The sequence below is a fragment of the Neolamprologus multifasciatus genome, chromosome 8 (genome assembly GCF_963576455.1).
Source record: "Neolamprologus multifasciatus chromosome 8, fNeoMul1.2, whole genome shotgun sequence".
NCBI lineage: Eukaryota > Metazoa > Chordata > Actinopteri > Cichliformes > Cichlidae > Neolamprologus > Neolamprologus multifasciatus.
Genome location: NC_140446.1, coordinates 22620055 through 22638500, shown reverse-complemented (window position 1 = coordinate 22638500; position 18446 = coordinate 22620055). Strand labels below are relative to the sequence as shown.

At 41.1% G+C, this 18446-nt stretch overlaps 1 protein-coding gene across 14 annotated transcripts in view; it reads left to right on the top strand.

The window, feature by feature from the left end:
- Window positions 1–18446, top strand: part of cacna1g (calcium channel, voltage-dependent, T type, alpha 1G subunit) — a 234357-nt gene that overhangs the window by 99915 nt on the left and 115996 nt on the right. For all 14 annotated transcript variants that reach the window (XM_085170412.1, XM_085170420.1, XM_085170419.1 and 11 more), the window contains one exon: window positions 1243–1643. In XM_085170412.1, coding sequence (XP_085026538.1) covers window positions 1243–1643 — 401 coding nt within the window. The remainder of the gene's footprint in view (window positions 1–1242; window positions 1644–18446) is intronic.

The window sequence follows — 18446 nt, the reverse complement described above, 5'->3', positions numbered from 1 at the left end:
AGTACAAGTGATTAGATTTGATATGATTTAATTTTCCAATTAATTTGGATAATCTTCTCACTCTTATTTTGACAGTTTAGTTACTGCTAACTGCCTAACCCTGGTGCTTCATGTGTTTTCCCTACAACCTGGCTCACTGGACAGGTTGCTATTGTGGCGGTCCGTGATGCCACTCAGCTGATATCCACAGAGAGTTGATATGATCCCAAGGTCTCACACGGTTGAACTAAACCATCATGTTTTGCAGCTGGTAAATGGTAGCCCTTCTGCTCTGCACCCTCTGAGTTTGGCATGGCTGCACACAAACCAGTTGTCGACGTGCAGGTTGTATTTAGAGAGGCCATCCTGTTTGCAGGGGTCTTCCAGACCAGAACAAAGTCTACAATTGCCAGCTGTAGGTCAAGATAGTGAAGTTGGAGTATGTCTGGCTATGGATAAGATCCCTTTTGGGGTAGCAGCCGGGGAGCCAGCTGGCAGAGAAAACATGAAAGGCCAGGACTAGCAAGCAAGTGAACAAAATAAGAGTCAGGGAATGGTCCAACAGTAAATCGATCACAGATGACATTGTTCTCTCAGACAGATAGAAAAAATTCAAAATATGCTAAAATTAATCATCACATACTGTATTTGGGGTGCCATTCATATACCTGGAAAGCCTGCCCAAGAAGACTCTGTGTGGGAAACACTGCTATCTCATTTACTCAGCCCATGCTAATTTCCATATTGGTGTTGAAGGAAATGATGTAACACACCAGTGGTTGTGTTCCTTTAACTGCAATCAGTTGTGCAGTATTGATTTGTTCTGACTAAGTCTCGAGCTACAACACTGTCCAGAAAGAAATTTTTGCTTTTTTCATGACAAGCAGATAGAGTGCTAATTAGAGTCAATAAATGTTAATGCCTCATGTCCAGCCAACTTTTTTTGCCTCTTGGTCAACTTTTAAAAAATGTCTTAGGCCAAACAAAAGTCAGTTAAGGTCTCTTCGGGTTGTGCAAGTGGTGAAAAAAGGCTGGCTAGCGGCCAGAGAATCTGTAGAGACGAGGCATTAGTCATACAACAGACACACTGCCCATCACCGTCAAACACACTTTTCCTGACACACACGCAACTTTCTTTCATTGGATCTGACAATTTGTCCAAACCACTTCATTTAAGTAATTTATCAAAATCATGCTGATTCCACCGCAGTACCCTTCTCTCTGCTTCAGCTTCTCCATCTGACCTTTTTCACTCAATTGCAGCCCAGCTCTCCTGCCAGCTGTCAGCCCGTGACCTCAGCACCACCAGCAGCGCCATGGACACGGCCGCTTTGACCCTAGACCCTGAGAGCTGCCCCTACTGCGCCAAGGCCCTGGCCAACGAATCGGAGGGCGGGACCGAGGGCAACGAGACACCTGGAGACTCAGACAGTGATGGGGTATACGAGTTCACTCAGGACCTCCACCACAGGGACAGAAGAGACAGCCGACAGCCCAAAAAGAAGCACCGGAGGCTGGGGAAAACGGCCGCCAAGGTTGTTCACTTCTGGAGGCTGGTGTGCGACACTTTCCGGAAGATTGTGGACAGCAAGTACTTTGGCCGAGGGATTATGATTGCGATTCTGATCAATACTCTGAGCATGGGAATCGAGTACCATGAGCAGGTTAGTTAATGTGTTTTTCTCTTCAACAAAAGGATGTGCAGTTGCCGTGCTGTGATATTCAAATGCCTTGAAAAATTTCTCTGTGGAAATGTGAAATATCCTGATGCATATAGTCACGCAGATAGAGAACGACTGTAGGAAAGTATCAGTTTGACTTGTACATCCTCTGTGTGTGCGTGTGTCATTCTGTGCGATTTTGCAAGCAACACCGCTCCCACAGGCCCAACTGGAATTCCTGATGTCTCTCTCTGGTCTCATTTGTTTACATTAATTTAATTTAATTACAGCCATGTGAGAGAGAAAACGGAAAGAGACAGAGCGAGGGAGGGAGGAAAGTAAAGGGGTGATTTAACGGGTAGGGAAGGCCCAGCAACATCTGACGTCAGATGTTCTCACTCTTTCCCTCTCAATCTGCTGTTTGGTTGTTTTTATCCCTGCGCTGCTGTCTCTTTGACCCAATTCACACCTGATATTCACATGCAACATGCGCTAGCGAGAGCTAGTCTGGATTAGGAATAATGCATGCTAATGTAAGGTGTAAATACATTCAACATGCTCAGAAGGCCACATCTGGATGTGGTCTGACATTCAGTATGATCAGATGTTGCCCAGGTGTGAATCCAGTCTGTTTTAAGTTTCTGTGAGGAAAAACAAAGGATATCTGCTGAACGCAATGAGCGGTCACACTGAGCTTAGTCATTCTATCTTAAGCTGTCTGTTAATTAAGTTCCAGTCAATCTTTTCATTGTCAAATATGCAGCACGTAAAGCGCTTTGTGACAGCACCACCCAACTGTGTGTATTTATATTGATGCAGTTGTACTGCAGACTTTTGTTGGCATTGATACTGTTGTGTCTATTAGTAATGATGTAACTGATCCTCTTTTTCTGTGTCAGTATAACATTTGATCTTTTGCAGATGATTTCTCTGAGTGGAGTCTATTCATTTCTGTTGAGGTTACAGAGTTTAAAAGAGGTATCAGGAAAATGCTCGTACGGGTTCTTTGTATTGGCCCAGTGCATCCTGAAAGTATTCACAGAGCCTCACTTGTTCCACATTTTGTCATGCTGCAGCCTTATTCCAAAATGGATTCAGCTCATTTTTCACCTCAAATTCCCCATAATGACAAAGCAAAAAAAAAAAATTAAAAATATATAACATGTACTTAAGTATTCACAGCCTTTGCTGTGACACTCAAAAATTAGCTCAGGTGCATCCTGTCTCCACTGATCATCTGTCAGATGTTTCTACAACTTGATTGGCGTCCACCTATGGTAATGTCAGTTGATTGGTTATGATTTGGTAAAGCACACACCTGTCTATATAAGATCCCATAGTTGACCAAGCCATGAAGTCCAAGGAATTGTCCGTTAGACCTCTGAGACGGGATTGTAACGAGACACGGATCTGGGAAAGGGTACAGAAAAATTTCTGCAGCATTGGCGGTCCAAATGATCGCAGTGGCCTCCATCATCAGTTAAATGGAAGAAGTTTGGAACCACCAGGAGCTGGCCACCCAGCCAATCTAAGCAATTGAAGTAGAAGGGCCTTAGTCAGGGAGGTGACCAAGAACCCAATGGTCACTCTCACAGAGGTCCAGTGTTGCTCTGTGGAGAGAAAAGAACCTTACAGAGCGACAACCATTTCTGCACTACTCTACCTGCGTGGTTAAATCCCTTGAGTTAACTGCCCTTTTTCTACTTAAATGATTTATTGTTAAGTGGCTTAACAAACAAAATAGCATTTCACTAGCTGGGCCCACGTCCTCATTTTAGGTTTGACAGCGTTTTAGTAGGTAAAGGTGAATGCTTGGACATGAATTGAGCTGCGGTTTGGAGAAGGCCTCGAAGGGGACTGGCGACGGCTCCTGGGCCTGGCAGATCCCCATGAACTAAATAGGAGTGAAGAAGTTAAAGAATTGAGAACAAGGAGGGAGGGAGGGTGGGGAACGTAAACGAGAATGAACGGTTTGCAGAACTGGGGGAACCTATATAGATGACAACCGGAAGGAGCGTGTTTGGAGGCGTGGTCCCGCTCCTGAAATTCCGATACATAATACATAATCTACATTTATGTTTTGATATTTTTTGCCTTACCAAAGCTTTACTAATAAACACATTTTATCCGCCTAATATTAAAGTTCATTAAAAAAGATATTTAATTAAAAAACAAAAACACAAAGTGTTGCATACACTGAGTACAGCTTTATTATTTTCATATACATACACACACAAACTGTACTCTTTATATATGAGAGAAAAAAACATCTTCTGTACAAACTGGTTTCTGAGCATTTGCATGACTAAAAATTATGCCAGTAATTTGCATTGCTTTCACTACAGTTTCTCTAGTGTTGAGACTTTAAACTCCTGCTATAATTAGAAGTAATTTCCAGGGTCAATAACTGTGTCATGTTTATTTTCCAAACAAATTCCCTCAAAATTAAAGATTGGTAGCTTCATGAATCTCATTAAATATCTTTTTCCATTCTTCTTCAGTTATTTTTGTTGCCAACTCCATACAGGCACCGAATACATTTCAAAAGGTATTTGGCAAAGCAAAATGCTAGTCCTGGATATTAGTTGCATTAGCGTTCACGATTTACAATTCAATTTCTACTAAAATGGGGAAAAAAGTTGTCTTGTGGTGTCTTTTTTTCCTCCTCTGATCTTCTCATGAGTATTTTTTTTATAGAGGACATAAAGACATTTGCCAAGTGCAGCTTTCAGGTTTGGGGTATGTATTGTGTTTGAGGCTATTGTGTTGGGTTATGTTTTTGGCACGTGCGGTTTTGGTGTAAAGTTATATAACACTAGGGACACAAGTATTGTGTTTATGTGTGTGTGTGTGTGTGGGTGTGTAGCAGGAGATTGAAGCCTAGCCAGGTTTTAGGAGGTTACTTTCGGTCACTGACCCAGTGCCTATAAACATATCCAGATGTCAGAGACACACACACACACACACACGTAGGAAGTTTTATAGCTTTCTAGTTTCTACTTTCCCTTCATCGTTTTTTTTTCCTCCTGACTTTTCCTCTCGTGCTCTTGCTCATAGCTTTTTTTTCTAATTCTGGTTGTACTGCTTCCTCTTTTCTTCCTCCTCTGTAGACCTCTTAGCCTCCATCAACCTCTTTTTGCGTTTTCACTTTTTGCTCGCTTTTGTTCACCTCCACCTCTTTTATTTCCTTTCTTCACACACACTGTTCTGCGTCAGCTTCTCCCCTGCCTTTTTTTGTCCTCTTCAACCTTTTCACTTCTTTCTCGGGTGCTCTTTTCTAGTTTGGGTAACATGGATCCCTCCAGTCTCCAGACAGGCAGCTGAAGACTTTAGTGAGACGCTTCATTGATTGTAAGCCCATCGACATCCAATAGCCACAAAGATCACTAAGCCTCCTTTCCCTCTGTAACTCTGTCCATATGGAGGAGAGGCTGCCTTTCAATTTCCATACATCCTCCAGCCAAGTTTCCTGCTGGAGTTTTGAGTGTGCACCTCATGCTGCCATTTTTCTTGTTAAAACTAGTTTGACGGGCAGAAAGTCTCCTGAATTTTCACCTACTGCGCTTAGTACTGCGTAAGTTCATATTTTGTCTATTAAATTTTGGAGGAAGATGAAGCATTTTCATGAGGTTGAACAAATCAATCTGTAGTGCAAAAGTTAAAAGACAATATTTCTGATTATTTAATTTCTCGTCATGTGGAGGCAGTTAAACAAAATCATAAATATCCTCATCAAATGTTGCTGGTTTGTCTAAACTGCAATAAACACCTTCAGATTATATCCTGTAATAACTCTGGAGTCAGCATGATGTGCAATTTATTAGAAAGTAAAAAAAAAATAAAGTGTTTTAAGTTAATTTAAAACATATCCACACTGAAATGTTTCATTTCATTTAGAAACATCCTGTCTCGGAGTGGTGCTGAAACATTAGTTTGTGCATTTATTACTTTTAGGCTGGACTTTTGGATTTCATTATTACCGGGTTGTCCCAGAAACTATTTCTCTACTTTTAAGGTTAGCCTTCAAATTTTGTTTTTGATAAAGCTTATAGGTAGGGCTGGATGAGGTGACCTTAAATCTTCCCTCTGTAGGTTAGACGTCCAATGATCCAATGAGTGTTTGTTTTTCACTCGCCTCTTTTCACACGCAATGTGCTTACACACAACTCTGTATTCAATCATTAGTTATTATTAATCTCTGGCTCTCTTTCACAGCATGTATTTTGTCCAGTCTTCCTCTCCTCACTCCTAACCGGTCACGGCAGATGGCTGCTCCTCCCTGAGCCTGGTTCTGCCGAAGGCTTTTCCTGTTAAAAGGGAGTTTTTCCTTCCCACTGTTACCAAGTGCTTGCTCTTAAGGGGGTGATCTGATTGTTGGGTTTTTTCTCTGTATTATTGTAGGGCCTTTACCTTACAAGATAACATGCTTTGTGTCTAACAGAGTTATGGATTGTCTTGCATTATCCTTGAAGCTCATGAGCTTTAGTGGCAATAGAGTAAACTTCCCTGTGTCGGTTGGGAAGCTGAACTATTGAAATGGGATGCAGTTGTCTCACTGAGCTGTCATGAGCTGTATATTCATAATTGGGATGTCAGCATCTTTGGATGATCAAATAGAGCTTGGGCATTATTAGCTATACCAGCTGGACTAGCTCATGCACGGGAAACTTTAGAGAAAACAGAACTACAGAAGATAAACTTTGTACCAGGAAGGATCTTTCTCATGGAGGTTTATGGGTCTGTACTCCTCAGACAGATGAAGTCAATGCAAGTGCCCTGATCTTGTTGTTGTTTTAGTGGCCAGCATGGGTGACCACTGGTTTTAAAAAAAAGATTTAGGAACGCTTATAGGAAAACGTTGACCATTGTTTAACCAATCAGTAAGCAGTCCTCAGTCTCACACTCAGATCCACCCATTAAATTGCTTATTGTATTTCACTTCAAAAGAAGCTTTCGAGATGGTGACTCCAAAAAGGCCTTTCACCATCAGCAGGTGAAGTCATAGTGGTTGCCTCCATCTTTAATCCAGTTCATGTTTAAGAAACAGTCAAGTGATGCCATTAGAGGAACTGCACTTTTTGACATTTATATATTGGCTTCTTTTTCAACTACAGTGGCTGCTTCACCTTGTTGTTTTTCTCTTCACAAACAAAAATAAATAAGTAAAATTACTGAAACGCTGACTCAGCCACTAACACATCATCATTGCTTCTCAATAATATTTCTTTTTACATCCTGTTGCCATTCAAACACATTTGTTCTTTTATGTTGTTGTTGTTGTGGTTTGCTGTCTGTATATTTATTATTATACTTTTTTCAAAATGAGGATAATTCTGCCGTGTGTGTGTGTGTGTATTACGTATTTTTCAATCATGTGTAAGTCATTGTGGATTAGCCATGTGATTGATTGGTGACCTGTCCAGGGTGTATTCTGCTTCCCACCCTATGACAGCTGCAGTAGGTTCCAATTCTCCCAGTGACCCCAAGTTGGATAAGTGGATAAGGATGGATAATTGTGGCTGATTTGCATTCTTCACCTTGTTTGCAGAAAAACTCAGCAGAAAGGGCGAAAACCACAATGTCCTCAAAGCTTTCCAAGATCTTGATTTTTATATGAATCATTTCAAGTGTTTGTTTCCAAGTTTGACCGAAAGTAAACAGAGAAATTTGGAGATTTGATAAATATTGGTGTCCTGGAGACGGCGTTTCACCTTCTCAAAGTCTGGGAAACAAATGGGAAAGCAAAAATTGAGGTTGGCTAGGATGAATGCTCCGCTCTCCATATGGTAAGAATAAGCTTTTCCAATGAGTAAATAGCTGTTTTATTAGCTGGATATTTAATTAGCTACAACCGCTTCCACACGGATGTGTTCTAAACATGAAAGTATCTACTGAAATTGGCTGATGAATAGAAATCCCAAGAGCAGAGATTAAAATAGCCTTTCCCGGTGGGAATTTCTGTATTTACTTTTGGTTAGATTAAAAAACAAATGTGTTCAATAATATATGGGTTGTGGCTCAGACAAAGTGGATGCATCATACACTGCACAAAGAAACGAAAGGAACAATGAGAGGGTCAGTTAAGTAGCAAAATCCTTTGTTAATCTAGGCTAAGGTTAGCGTCACGGCTGCAAGCGAGGCAATACCTGCATCCTACAGTTCCTCTAGGAGAGCTGGACAGGGCCATAGAAGGTCCTTAACCCACCAACAGGACCAGTACCTGCTCCTTTGTGCTCAGAGGAATAGGTTGCGCGCTGCCTGGTACCGTGTAGCCCGATGGGCATTTGCCAGAGAACACCAAAAATGGCAGGAGCATCACTGGTGCCCTGTTTTTCACATATTAGAGAAGGTTCTGGTCTTGAGAATACATGGAAATCGTTATGCTGTCTGTTACATTGTCCAGCATGACCAGTTTGTTGGTGGTTTCAGAGATGGTCTGGGGAAGCATATCCATAGAGGGACACACAGACCTCTACAGGCTAGGCAACCCTGAGTGCAGTGGCAGGACCCACTGCCATTAGGTATCAGTGTAGACTCACTGCACCCTACACTAGTGCAGTGAGTCCTGGGTTCCTCCTGGTCTATGACAATGCTCCACCTTGTGTGGTGAGAGTATGCAGACAGTTCCTAGAGGACAAAGGAACTGATCAATTGAAACCATTGACTTCCCCCCACGTTTGCCTGAAATACATTCAATAGAACAACCCTGGGACATTATGATTTGGTCCATCCGATGCTTCCAGGTTGCACCTCACACCGTCCAGGAGCTCAGTGATTTCATTTTTAATCCAATCATGTGGCATTCTTTTGTTCCTTACACCATGCCCAGACTATATCACTATATATATTTCTCCTTGAGATCTGATGTTTTTTGTGGCTGATGCTTTTTGACAGTGTAGATGTCATAATTATGGATATAGTATGTAATCCAAACAAATCATAGAACCGCCAAAGTATCATCTGCTGTTTGCAAGTCAAAGTTTGTGTTTGAGGGGAAAAGAAAGAAAGAAAAAACTACACCTTTAAGAAAGTGCTTCACCTGCGTTGAGTGTGACAGCTTATCGATCACGTTGACCCGTTTTCTGGTACCCCCTTCTGTTCTGTAAATAGATGAGACACACAGACACATAATATAGAGCTGCAATTATGTGTCTAATTCGTCTCTAAATGAGGTTATAGAGTTCTGGCTGAGAATTTATGAAGATGAAACAGCCACGCTGATGAATAATTGATGAAGAGGCAAACATGCGAAACGCGACTACAACACACGTGCGAAGTGAATTCAACTCGAAGCGCAACCTGTTTCAAAGAGCCCGTCAGGGTGTCTGCTGGAAATAAATGCACTGCACGTGCTCATCAATCACAAAGTATGCAAAGTATGAGCAGATAGAAGAGAATATGCTTTCACTTTGCAGCTGTGTTTGTTTGTATTTGCAGATTTCACTTTAAGATCCAGACTAACTGTAATTTCCATTTTTCTCACCAGTTTATTATCCATAATTCTATACGCAGGACAAATACCACAGCAGGGCATCAATAGGGGTACGCTTTAATTTTGAAAAGACATATTTTGTGGAAAGGTATTGAAACCAATGCAACATATTAAAACTTCTGTTGTTTGATATCCTTAATCTTCTGTGTTTCTCAGTTGATTTCTTTGGCAATGTTACAAAAATATATGCACCTAACTTGTGTGACGCAAAAGTTCAGACCCTAAACACACTTTTTTTTTTACTCATGGCTCTGATGATGATGATGATGATGATTTAACAAATTTCCCAGAGGAACCAACCCGAGGGATTCATAAAGTTTTATCTAATCTAATCTAATCTTTTATCTAATCTAATCTATGTCAGTAAAAGCAGATGTTGCTGTCAGGCAGACAGAGACTGTGAGCACAGAAGCTCTTTAACTGAGTGTCACACTTTGTTTTCAGTATGAGATTTACTTCCTTTACTAAACACAATGTAACACATTACATAATGGCCGGCCTGCAGTTAATTTGAAATGCTTTCAAACGACAACTGTGTAGCTGTCTCACATCCCACCTTTTATATCTGCTCACCAGAGCCACTGCCGCTAACCTTGAAATGTCTCAGCCACATATTCTGTTGCTAGTTGCAAAGACGTTGTGCTCTATTGGTTTTGGATTTTTTTTTTCCACGCCAATGTCCCAATAGTACAATTGAAGAAAAATCCTTAGAGTAAGCATGTTGCACAGTTAATGTGGTTCTTCAAGCTAAATTCAGCTGGATTGTTGGCGCTCTTATAAACACCAAAAGTGGGGCATGTAGCTAATTTTGCCCAAGTCTTTCCTTTTTCTAAATCTTACAAGAATATACCTAGACTAAGACAAGAGGGTTTATGGTCATAGATTCAATTTAATGGACGGATGTAACAACTGTAACCCATAGGCTAAAGCTAGCTAGACTGGTTAGCAACCAGCGTTCATAAACATAAAGCCTGTCTAAAAGTGCCTGACTAATAAAATACTTGAATTTTACTCAAAACTTAAACTTCTTGGATGGGCTGTACCTCAAAGCAAGCATGTGTTTTTGACAAATAAATCCATTTAAGTGCTAGAAAAGCTGCTAACAGCTAATATAACAGAGTTATATTAGCAATTATTGGCTAATATGCTAGCACACCTGTCAGTCAAGGAAGCCAAAGCAGCCATGTCCATAACTTAAAATCTAAATAGTTTCAAAAAGTTTTTAAAGAAATTAATTTGCTCCTCTATGCTTGCTTTGGAGGGGCAAATTAGCCATTAAAGTAACACTCTGAAAAGTGCTTATATGTCATTGTTTTTTAAAGACTTTTTTTTGTTGCTTAATTAGTTCAGCTAGTTGGCAGATTGAAACAACTGCCTGAAACATGTCTTGCATTTACAGCATAATTATTTTCAAATTATATTAAGGCCCACTTAGTTTTTCATCTCTCTATAGAATATTTACCCATTATAGTGATTAAAGAGCAGATGTAATACTTTTGGCCATGAGCCATGAGCTTTAAATACTGCTCTGCAAAAAATTACTCTTTAGCTCAAGACATATAAAAGAATCTGACACACTGAATGAGTCCAAATGAACACACACACACACACACACATTCACATATATGTACAGTATGTGCAGATGTGACTTAACCCCTGAAATGTAAACCACAAGTCCAATTGATTCATATGCGCGTCCTTCAAAATACAGACCTACTGTTACCCTGCAGCCCCCTGTGCAGAGCTGCAGCCTCAGCCTTGCTGTCCGTGACACATAACAGAACCCCTCTGTCTGTTTCCTATCTCTTAAATGCACACTCAGAAAAACGTACACAAACACTTGAACCAGCGCACACATGCTCTGTGTGCAGACGGGCAGCAGAACGTGCCCGCGAGCGGTGTATGTAAATGTGTATGCGACACAGAGACGGAGATATAAAAAGATAATGAAATAGAGTGTTGGATATGGATAAGGGGAGTGTTAGGACTCAGAGGTGATGGGATAGAGGGGGTGATGTGTGGAGGGCGGGTTGGACGAGTAAAGCGAGGGTGTCTGTTTTAGCTCCCTGTGCTGTTTAAGACCGTTACCATTTATGGTGGAGCTGATGGAATAGTTGTGTGCATGCCAACTATGTGACACAGCCCATAGTCTGTTTACTTGGGAAGGTCAACCTCTTTCTCACTTTACATCTATACGGCCACAGAGACAGCCTGTCACTCTTTCCTCTGCATCCTTTTTCTTCAGCTCCCTCATCGGCCTCTGCGCTCCCTCACCAAAGAGGCTCTGATACCAAAATAGTTTAAATAGAAGTTTAAGAGGCATGGCAAAACAGAGGTGTCAAGGGAAAAGGTTTAAATGCATGGTTCCTGTGTTTTTTAAAATTGGTGTTGGTGTTATAGTGAAAGCTTTTTAGCACCACCATGAATATTGATTTGGCTATGCAGCTTTTACATGAGCACAAAGTGATCTGAAGTCACTTTTGGGTCACTTGCTTCATGTTTCCCATAAGCAGCAGTTTGACTTTATTGACCTTAAAAGCTACTCACTTGAAGAGGAAAAGTATATCGGTGCTCTGTGATCTTTTGAGCGCTAAGAAACAGCGAAACATGTCAGCGATTGTGCACCGTGCACGTGTTTGAGCTTGTGTTCTTCCTTCATGAATGTTGGAAAAGAAGCAAAATACACAACCCTAATGCAGCCCTCGCATTTCCCTTGTTGGACCATGTATACTCGGGGGTATTATAGGAGGAGCAGTGAAAATGGAAGCTCATATATGCCATATATTAAAGTTTTGAGGGTAAGCTTCTTTTTAAAATCAGTGACATTGATGTTGTGTTTAATGGGTTTCAACATCAGAGTTATGTGGGTAATTTTAGGAACACATCCTGCTTTTAGTTCCACACTACCTGTTTTTGGGAAATCCCCAATAGTCATGTTTTCTTGATTTTAGTAACTGATTACAGTGATAATTAAAAAAATCTCCTCACATTTGCTGGACGGGATGCAGAATTGTATGGGCACGTGACTATTTTAAGACAGCTCTCTCTTTATTTTTATAAAAACAGCCTGATAATTAATCCAGGAATAAAACAGAATCAGGTTCATTAAAGTAAGGTCATGTCATTAACCAAATTTTAAAATCCCTCTCTGTACTGCCGGTGATGGAATTAATAAACAGTGTGTTTATGTGCGATGAACACCTCTTTACATATTGCCCCATTGTACTGGGCAGACATGCGCTTTTTTTTTTTCTGCCCCTGCCAAACGAAGAAAAGACCCTCTTGCTGTATTTCTCACTCAAATCAGAGACAATATTTATTCAGCTTTTATCCTGCCCTGGCAGAGGAATGTAGAGTTGGCATGTGAAGACACTGGCCACCCTCCAAGACAGGCATAGGAAATGTGTTTTTCTAATTTGTACGACGGTAAGACGGAGAAGGCAAAACAACAGTCCTTAATCCTGGCTTATAAAACGAGGGCTTTTCCAGCCCTGAAGGCTATGAAATCAAAAAGAGAGAATCAATGGAGTGATCAAATGATGGCTTCGGTTATTTCCTGGTTCAGTGAGATGTCAAATAACATGGTGCCTGTATTTAGAAAGTTCTCCTTTCAAGCTCTTCTGCTGGATCTGCCAATTCATCCCTATCTTATTGTTGCTTTAAACACTGGTCTCAGCCTTTATTTTGCCTTGAAGAGCAGATGTTTATGCAGGAAAGATTTAACATTTCATTAAAAGAAAAATGAACACACAGATGGATGATTCTTGAAAAAACAAAACAAAAAAAAAAACTAAGTAATCTTTGACAAAAACCTGTGGAAAGCAAATATTGTGGTCATGCCAAAAAGCAAGATATGACAGATCCTGTGAAAAACTGAGCTCACCTTTTGATTTAGTTGCTTTTGGAACCACATTTAGCAGCAAAACACTGAAGTAATCATTTCATCCCTGTCTGTACTCACTTTGATGTATAGACATTTTCAGCTACTATTCTTTAGAGCATTGTTTTAGTTCACTAAGGTTTGCAGACATTCATTTATGCGCAGCTCTTCTAAGGTTACAGCTCACCATTGTAATCGGGTTAAAGGTTGCACACCAGCTGAGCCATTGCAATGACTTGATTATTTTCTTTTCTCGTAGATTTGTATAACCCATTTTGGGCCACGCTTCAGCTTCTGAACAGATGGCCTTACATTTGACTTTAAAACACTTTGGTATACGCAGGAGTGAACAGTCAGTGACTCAGACTCAGTGACTGGACGATGCCCAGTTCTTGAGGCTGCAAAACAAGCACCAGCATACTTGACAGTTGGTATTGTATGTAGTATCAGTACAAACACAATTGGTGTATTTCCTAATATTACATACAAGGTCTTGAGTATTGTTGCCCCATCTTAGGCCACTCTTCTACGGAACCAGCTCCCGGTTTGGATTTGGGAGACAGACACTATTTCTACTTTCAGATTAGGTCATACTTTCCTTTTTCAAAAATGGTAAATGGCCTGCATTTGCATAGCGCTTTACTCAGTCCCTAAGGACCCCAAAGTGCTTTACACTACATTCAGTCATTCACCCATTCACACACTGGTGATGGCAAGCTACATTGTAGCCACAGCTGCCCTGGGGCGCACTGACAGAGGCGAGGCTGCCGGACACTGGCGCCACCGGGCCCTCTGACCACCACCAGTAGGAAAACATGGGGTTAGTATCTTGCCCAAGGATATTTGGCATGCAGCCAGGAGGCAGCCTGGGATCAAACCACCGACCTTCTGATTAGTGGCTGACTTGCTCTGCCACCTGAGCTACAGCCACCCCATAAAGCTTATAGTTAGGCCTGGATCAGGTAATCGGGTGACCACTTAGTTAGCTTAGCTGAGTATTAATTCTTCACTTACCTCTTTTTACTCTCATGTGTTTATACAACACTCTGCATTTAATCGTTAGTTATTATTAATCTCTTCTCATCCACGGGTGTCTTTTCCCTTCACGGCCAACTGGTTGCTGCAGTTGGCAGTTGGCCACTCTGCACTGAGCCTTGTTCTGCCAGAGGTTTCTTCCTGTTAAAAGGGAGTTCTTCCTTCCCACTGTCGCCAGGTGCTTGTTCATACGCTGTCATCTGAGAGTTGCTGTTTTCTTTCTTCATTCCTTCTTCTTTATTGCCGGGTCTTCAGCTTGCAATATAAAACACATTGAGCTGTTATTTTGAATTGGCACTACAGAAAAAAAATTGAAGTGAAGTGAATTGTATTGAATATGCAGTGTTTATTTAGGCCAAATGTGGTGCTGTGCTTTATGATTAACCATCTCTACTTTGGTCTCATCTGTCCAAAGGACATTGTTCCAGATGTCTTGTGGTTTGCTCAGATACAGTTTTGCAAATTTAAGCTTTGCCACCATGTTGTTTCTAGAGACAAACAAACAAGCAGGCCTTTTTCTAATTGTACTGTCATTAAGTTGAACATTTAACATGCTAACTGAGAAAAAAACCAAAACAAAAACAGAAACTGAATCTCAGAGTGTTACACGGATTAACCTAGTGGTGAATTTGCTGGACTGCTCACTCTTGGGATGATTGTGGCGTTGTGTTAACACACACCTGAACGCTTCAGACAAGCAAACTGCCAAAACCTCTGCTTTTATAGAGATGGTCACACTTGCTGATAATTAGTTAATCAAGTGTATTTAATTAGCAGCACATGGCTGTGATTTAGGCTCTTAATTTGTACGGAGGTATTACTTCTTTTTTCACAGGACTCCCTAGGGTCCTGTAAAACCTTTCTTTTTCACATGACTGTACGTGCTCTTTATCGAAATTATCACAGTTTTTTATAATAATTTTCCTAAAACCTTATCAACACAACAAGTTCAATTCCATCTCTTAACTATTATCACTCCAAGGAACTTTACTGGTACTGAAATTTCTTACGTTTTCTTAAGACCGGGGATAAAAGGTCATTTGACTTATATTGTTTATTATAACAGAATATGTCAGATGGAGCCCGTTCTCACTCCCGAGGCGTAACATGCCGACGTTTTGTCACGTCCCGGGGCGTTCCTGAGGAACGCAGAAGGAGACCTTCGGCGTTCTTATGGTACGCGGCGGGTTATGGGCAAAATCCAGTGCAATGACGCTCCCGCGGTAATAGACGTTCCAGCCCTGTATTCCAGCCCTAAACCTAACCTTATCCCTAGCCCTAACCATAACCTTTTTCCTGAGCTTAACCAGGACTTTAATGATGTTAAATAGCGTGTTTCTAAGTGATTTGAAGAAAAAGAGCGAACATGTGTAGATAGAGTCCATACGGTTCTCATATTTCCTCATATTTCCTCATTTTTCCGAGGTTGTCATTTAGGAACGTGGTGGGTAGCCGAAAACGTAATATGTTGACGATTTGTCACCTAGCGTAAAATGTTACGCTTTGGGAGTGAGAACGTGTTGTCAGATGCCATATTAACAAGGTGACATTGTTGTTTAGAGAATAAACAACAATTACTAAAGCAACCATTATAGTAATTGAGCCTTGTTGAATTAGTACGAAATATGATATTTTGATATAATGAAAAATAAGCATGACCACTATAATATCTGTTCAGTAAATATGAAGCTACAGCAAGTAGCCAGTTAGCTTAGCTTTACTCCCATTGTCAAGCCTAAATTTTAATTTGTACATTGGCCAAGCCAGTGTTGTCAGAAACAGTTTGCATCCAGTTAAAGCACGCAGGTTCTTAGTTTTCCCTCTTCGGTCAGGTTGAGTCACTAAAATAGCTCAGAAACATCACAGCTTGGTCTAAAATATTCTTTTCACAACATTAACTCTGCACACTGCTAACATGAAGCTCATGAGTAACAAGTGCATCCAGCTTGAATACAAGGGAACCTGGCCAAGAATCCAAAAATGAAAAGTTGGGAGTGAGACTGGTCACACTGTTGCCACAACAGATCCATGAAGGCACCACAACCAAAGGTACAATAAGCCACAAAAGACTTTAGCAACTTCCTGATGAAACTTTAAATAGTTCTTTCTGTTTGAATTCACCCCATCAATAAGAATGCTAATGTGACTTGCCAGTTTGCGGTTAGCACAACATGAAACAATAATGACTGGAGTGCTGTGGTTTTTGCGGGTTTATTAAGGACAACAGAGTTGAAAAGGCAAAGCTTTAGCCAGGCTCAAGGTCAAAGAAGGAGTTACAATTTCATGTATAGCACTAAAAACCTACCATAACACTGTTACCTTATGTGTGGCACAGAGGGAACAGCAAAGTTATATTGCTGCAGCTCTTCACACATATCGTGAGTGCAATCTTTTACTTACTTACTTTCTGCACTGCTGTTTGGATGCCCAAAGTAGCAAGTTGAGAAGAAATGTGAGCAAAAAATAACTAAATAATTCAAAAGTTTGTCACTTTGCATAGGCTCAATAAGGCTGGGACCAATGTTGTACCATGTATCTGTAGTCAGCAAAGAGAAGAAGAAAATTGTATATAATGCTTTATAAACGCCAAGGACAGCCCATATTGTTCCAACTTCAACAGATGTTGAGTTAAATCTTGATGGGTTGCAAACCTAAATCAAGTTAGCAAGAACACTTCCAATGGTTGCAACTTAAGAAAAAATTGCTGCAAAGCACCAAAAACAATGTTGTCTTTGTTGTGTCAAGTTGCAATGCGTTTCAGGGCCATCGTAGTATCAGTATGGCCAACAAAAGCCAAATTAAATTCCGCATCATTATTTCATTTCAGAATTATTGTTAAGTGGCTGCTATAGACTTCCTAATCATTAAATCATCTCAGACAAGGCGATGATGAGGAGATACTGTATCCTCCTCATTGTTATTAAATCACCTCTAACCCCAGTAGTGAGTGTATCAATGTCCATTTCATACTTGAAATGCCCTCTTCTGTAGCCAGCCCATGAAAACCACTTGATTAAACTAACACACGCGCGCCGCACACACGCCGGACATGGCGCTGCATCATTGACAGTGTGGAGCGCCGCGGAGCGCAGCATCCCGTTTAGATTAGATCACATCAGATTAGGTGGCATTACATTAGTGCTAACCAGATAACGCTATTCCTCATCTAACACACTTTACCTCCTAATGCTCCCGCAGCCTCATTACCCAGGAAACAGCCATCGAAGGAAGCAATTAGAAAAGCAAGAGTGTCTTTCTCGCTTACACGGTCGGGCATTTGGACGCATTAATCTCTCTCTAGGTAGCACGTGCACCTCGCTGGCCATTAGTCAATTAAGAAATTTCTCCCATTTGATAAGTTAATGGCTGTGAGGCTTCTGTGACACTAGCGTTTGTGTACGCATATGTTGTTTGGTTGGTGTATCTTTCGCCCTCTTTGTCTCTTGTGTGCTCCTTCTGTGTGTGAGAAACTCTTTTATGGTCTCATTCTCTTGCAGTAATCTTGCATGATGTCTGAGGAATGTCTAATATACAAGCTGAAACAATAGCAGAGCAGAAACAGTGGGGGAAAAATAATGACCTGAACCTCTGTCTCAAGGCCCAGATGTCTGCAGTCCAAGTCTCACCTCATAAAAAGTGTACTTCTTGTTCTGGCTTATCAACCACATCTATTATACAGCTGGATGTGTGTGTCTGCATGCATGGCTATAAGTGTGAGTCTGTGCAGAAATATGTGCGTACATTGTTAGGAGTGTGGGAGTGGAGCTGCACTGTGTGGATTTATGTGTGTGGCCTGTGGATGTGTGCGTGCACATGGCTATTAATGTAACTTTGGAGACGCCTCTTTGCACACTGCACTGAGTGTGTGTGAGTGTGCTTCTGCATAACTGTGTGTGAGGGCATTCATCTGAGAGAAAGCACAAACATCTAAGTGCCCCCGCATTTGTTTACCCCCTTGAACTTTCCGTAATCGTGTATCTATGCGTGCGCGTGCACGAATATGAAGGATTTGCCGCCGCCGCACTCGTCCCTGTACAAATGAATGGACACAATAAAGCAACGGGATCAAACGAACAGATTGATCTGCGTCTGTGAACACAGAATCAGACACAGGAGACACAAAGACAAAGAGGTGAGATGAAACGGGGGAAAGCTTGTTTTTCAGGAAGCAGGGTTCACTGATCGGAGCTGTGCCGCAGACTGTCGACAAATTATTCTTTTTCATAACAATGTGGCCCTCTCCTCTGTACATGTTCTCTACTGTGTAGTGTAATACAGCAGCTGTGTTACATGCTGGTGCTCAACCTAAAATGCATAACGAGTGAAAGGGTACAATGCACGAAAACCTAAATATGACAATTTGTTGACCTATTCTCAAATTGCAAAACACAGGAAATCA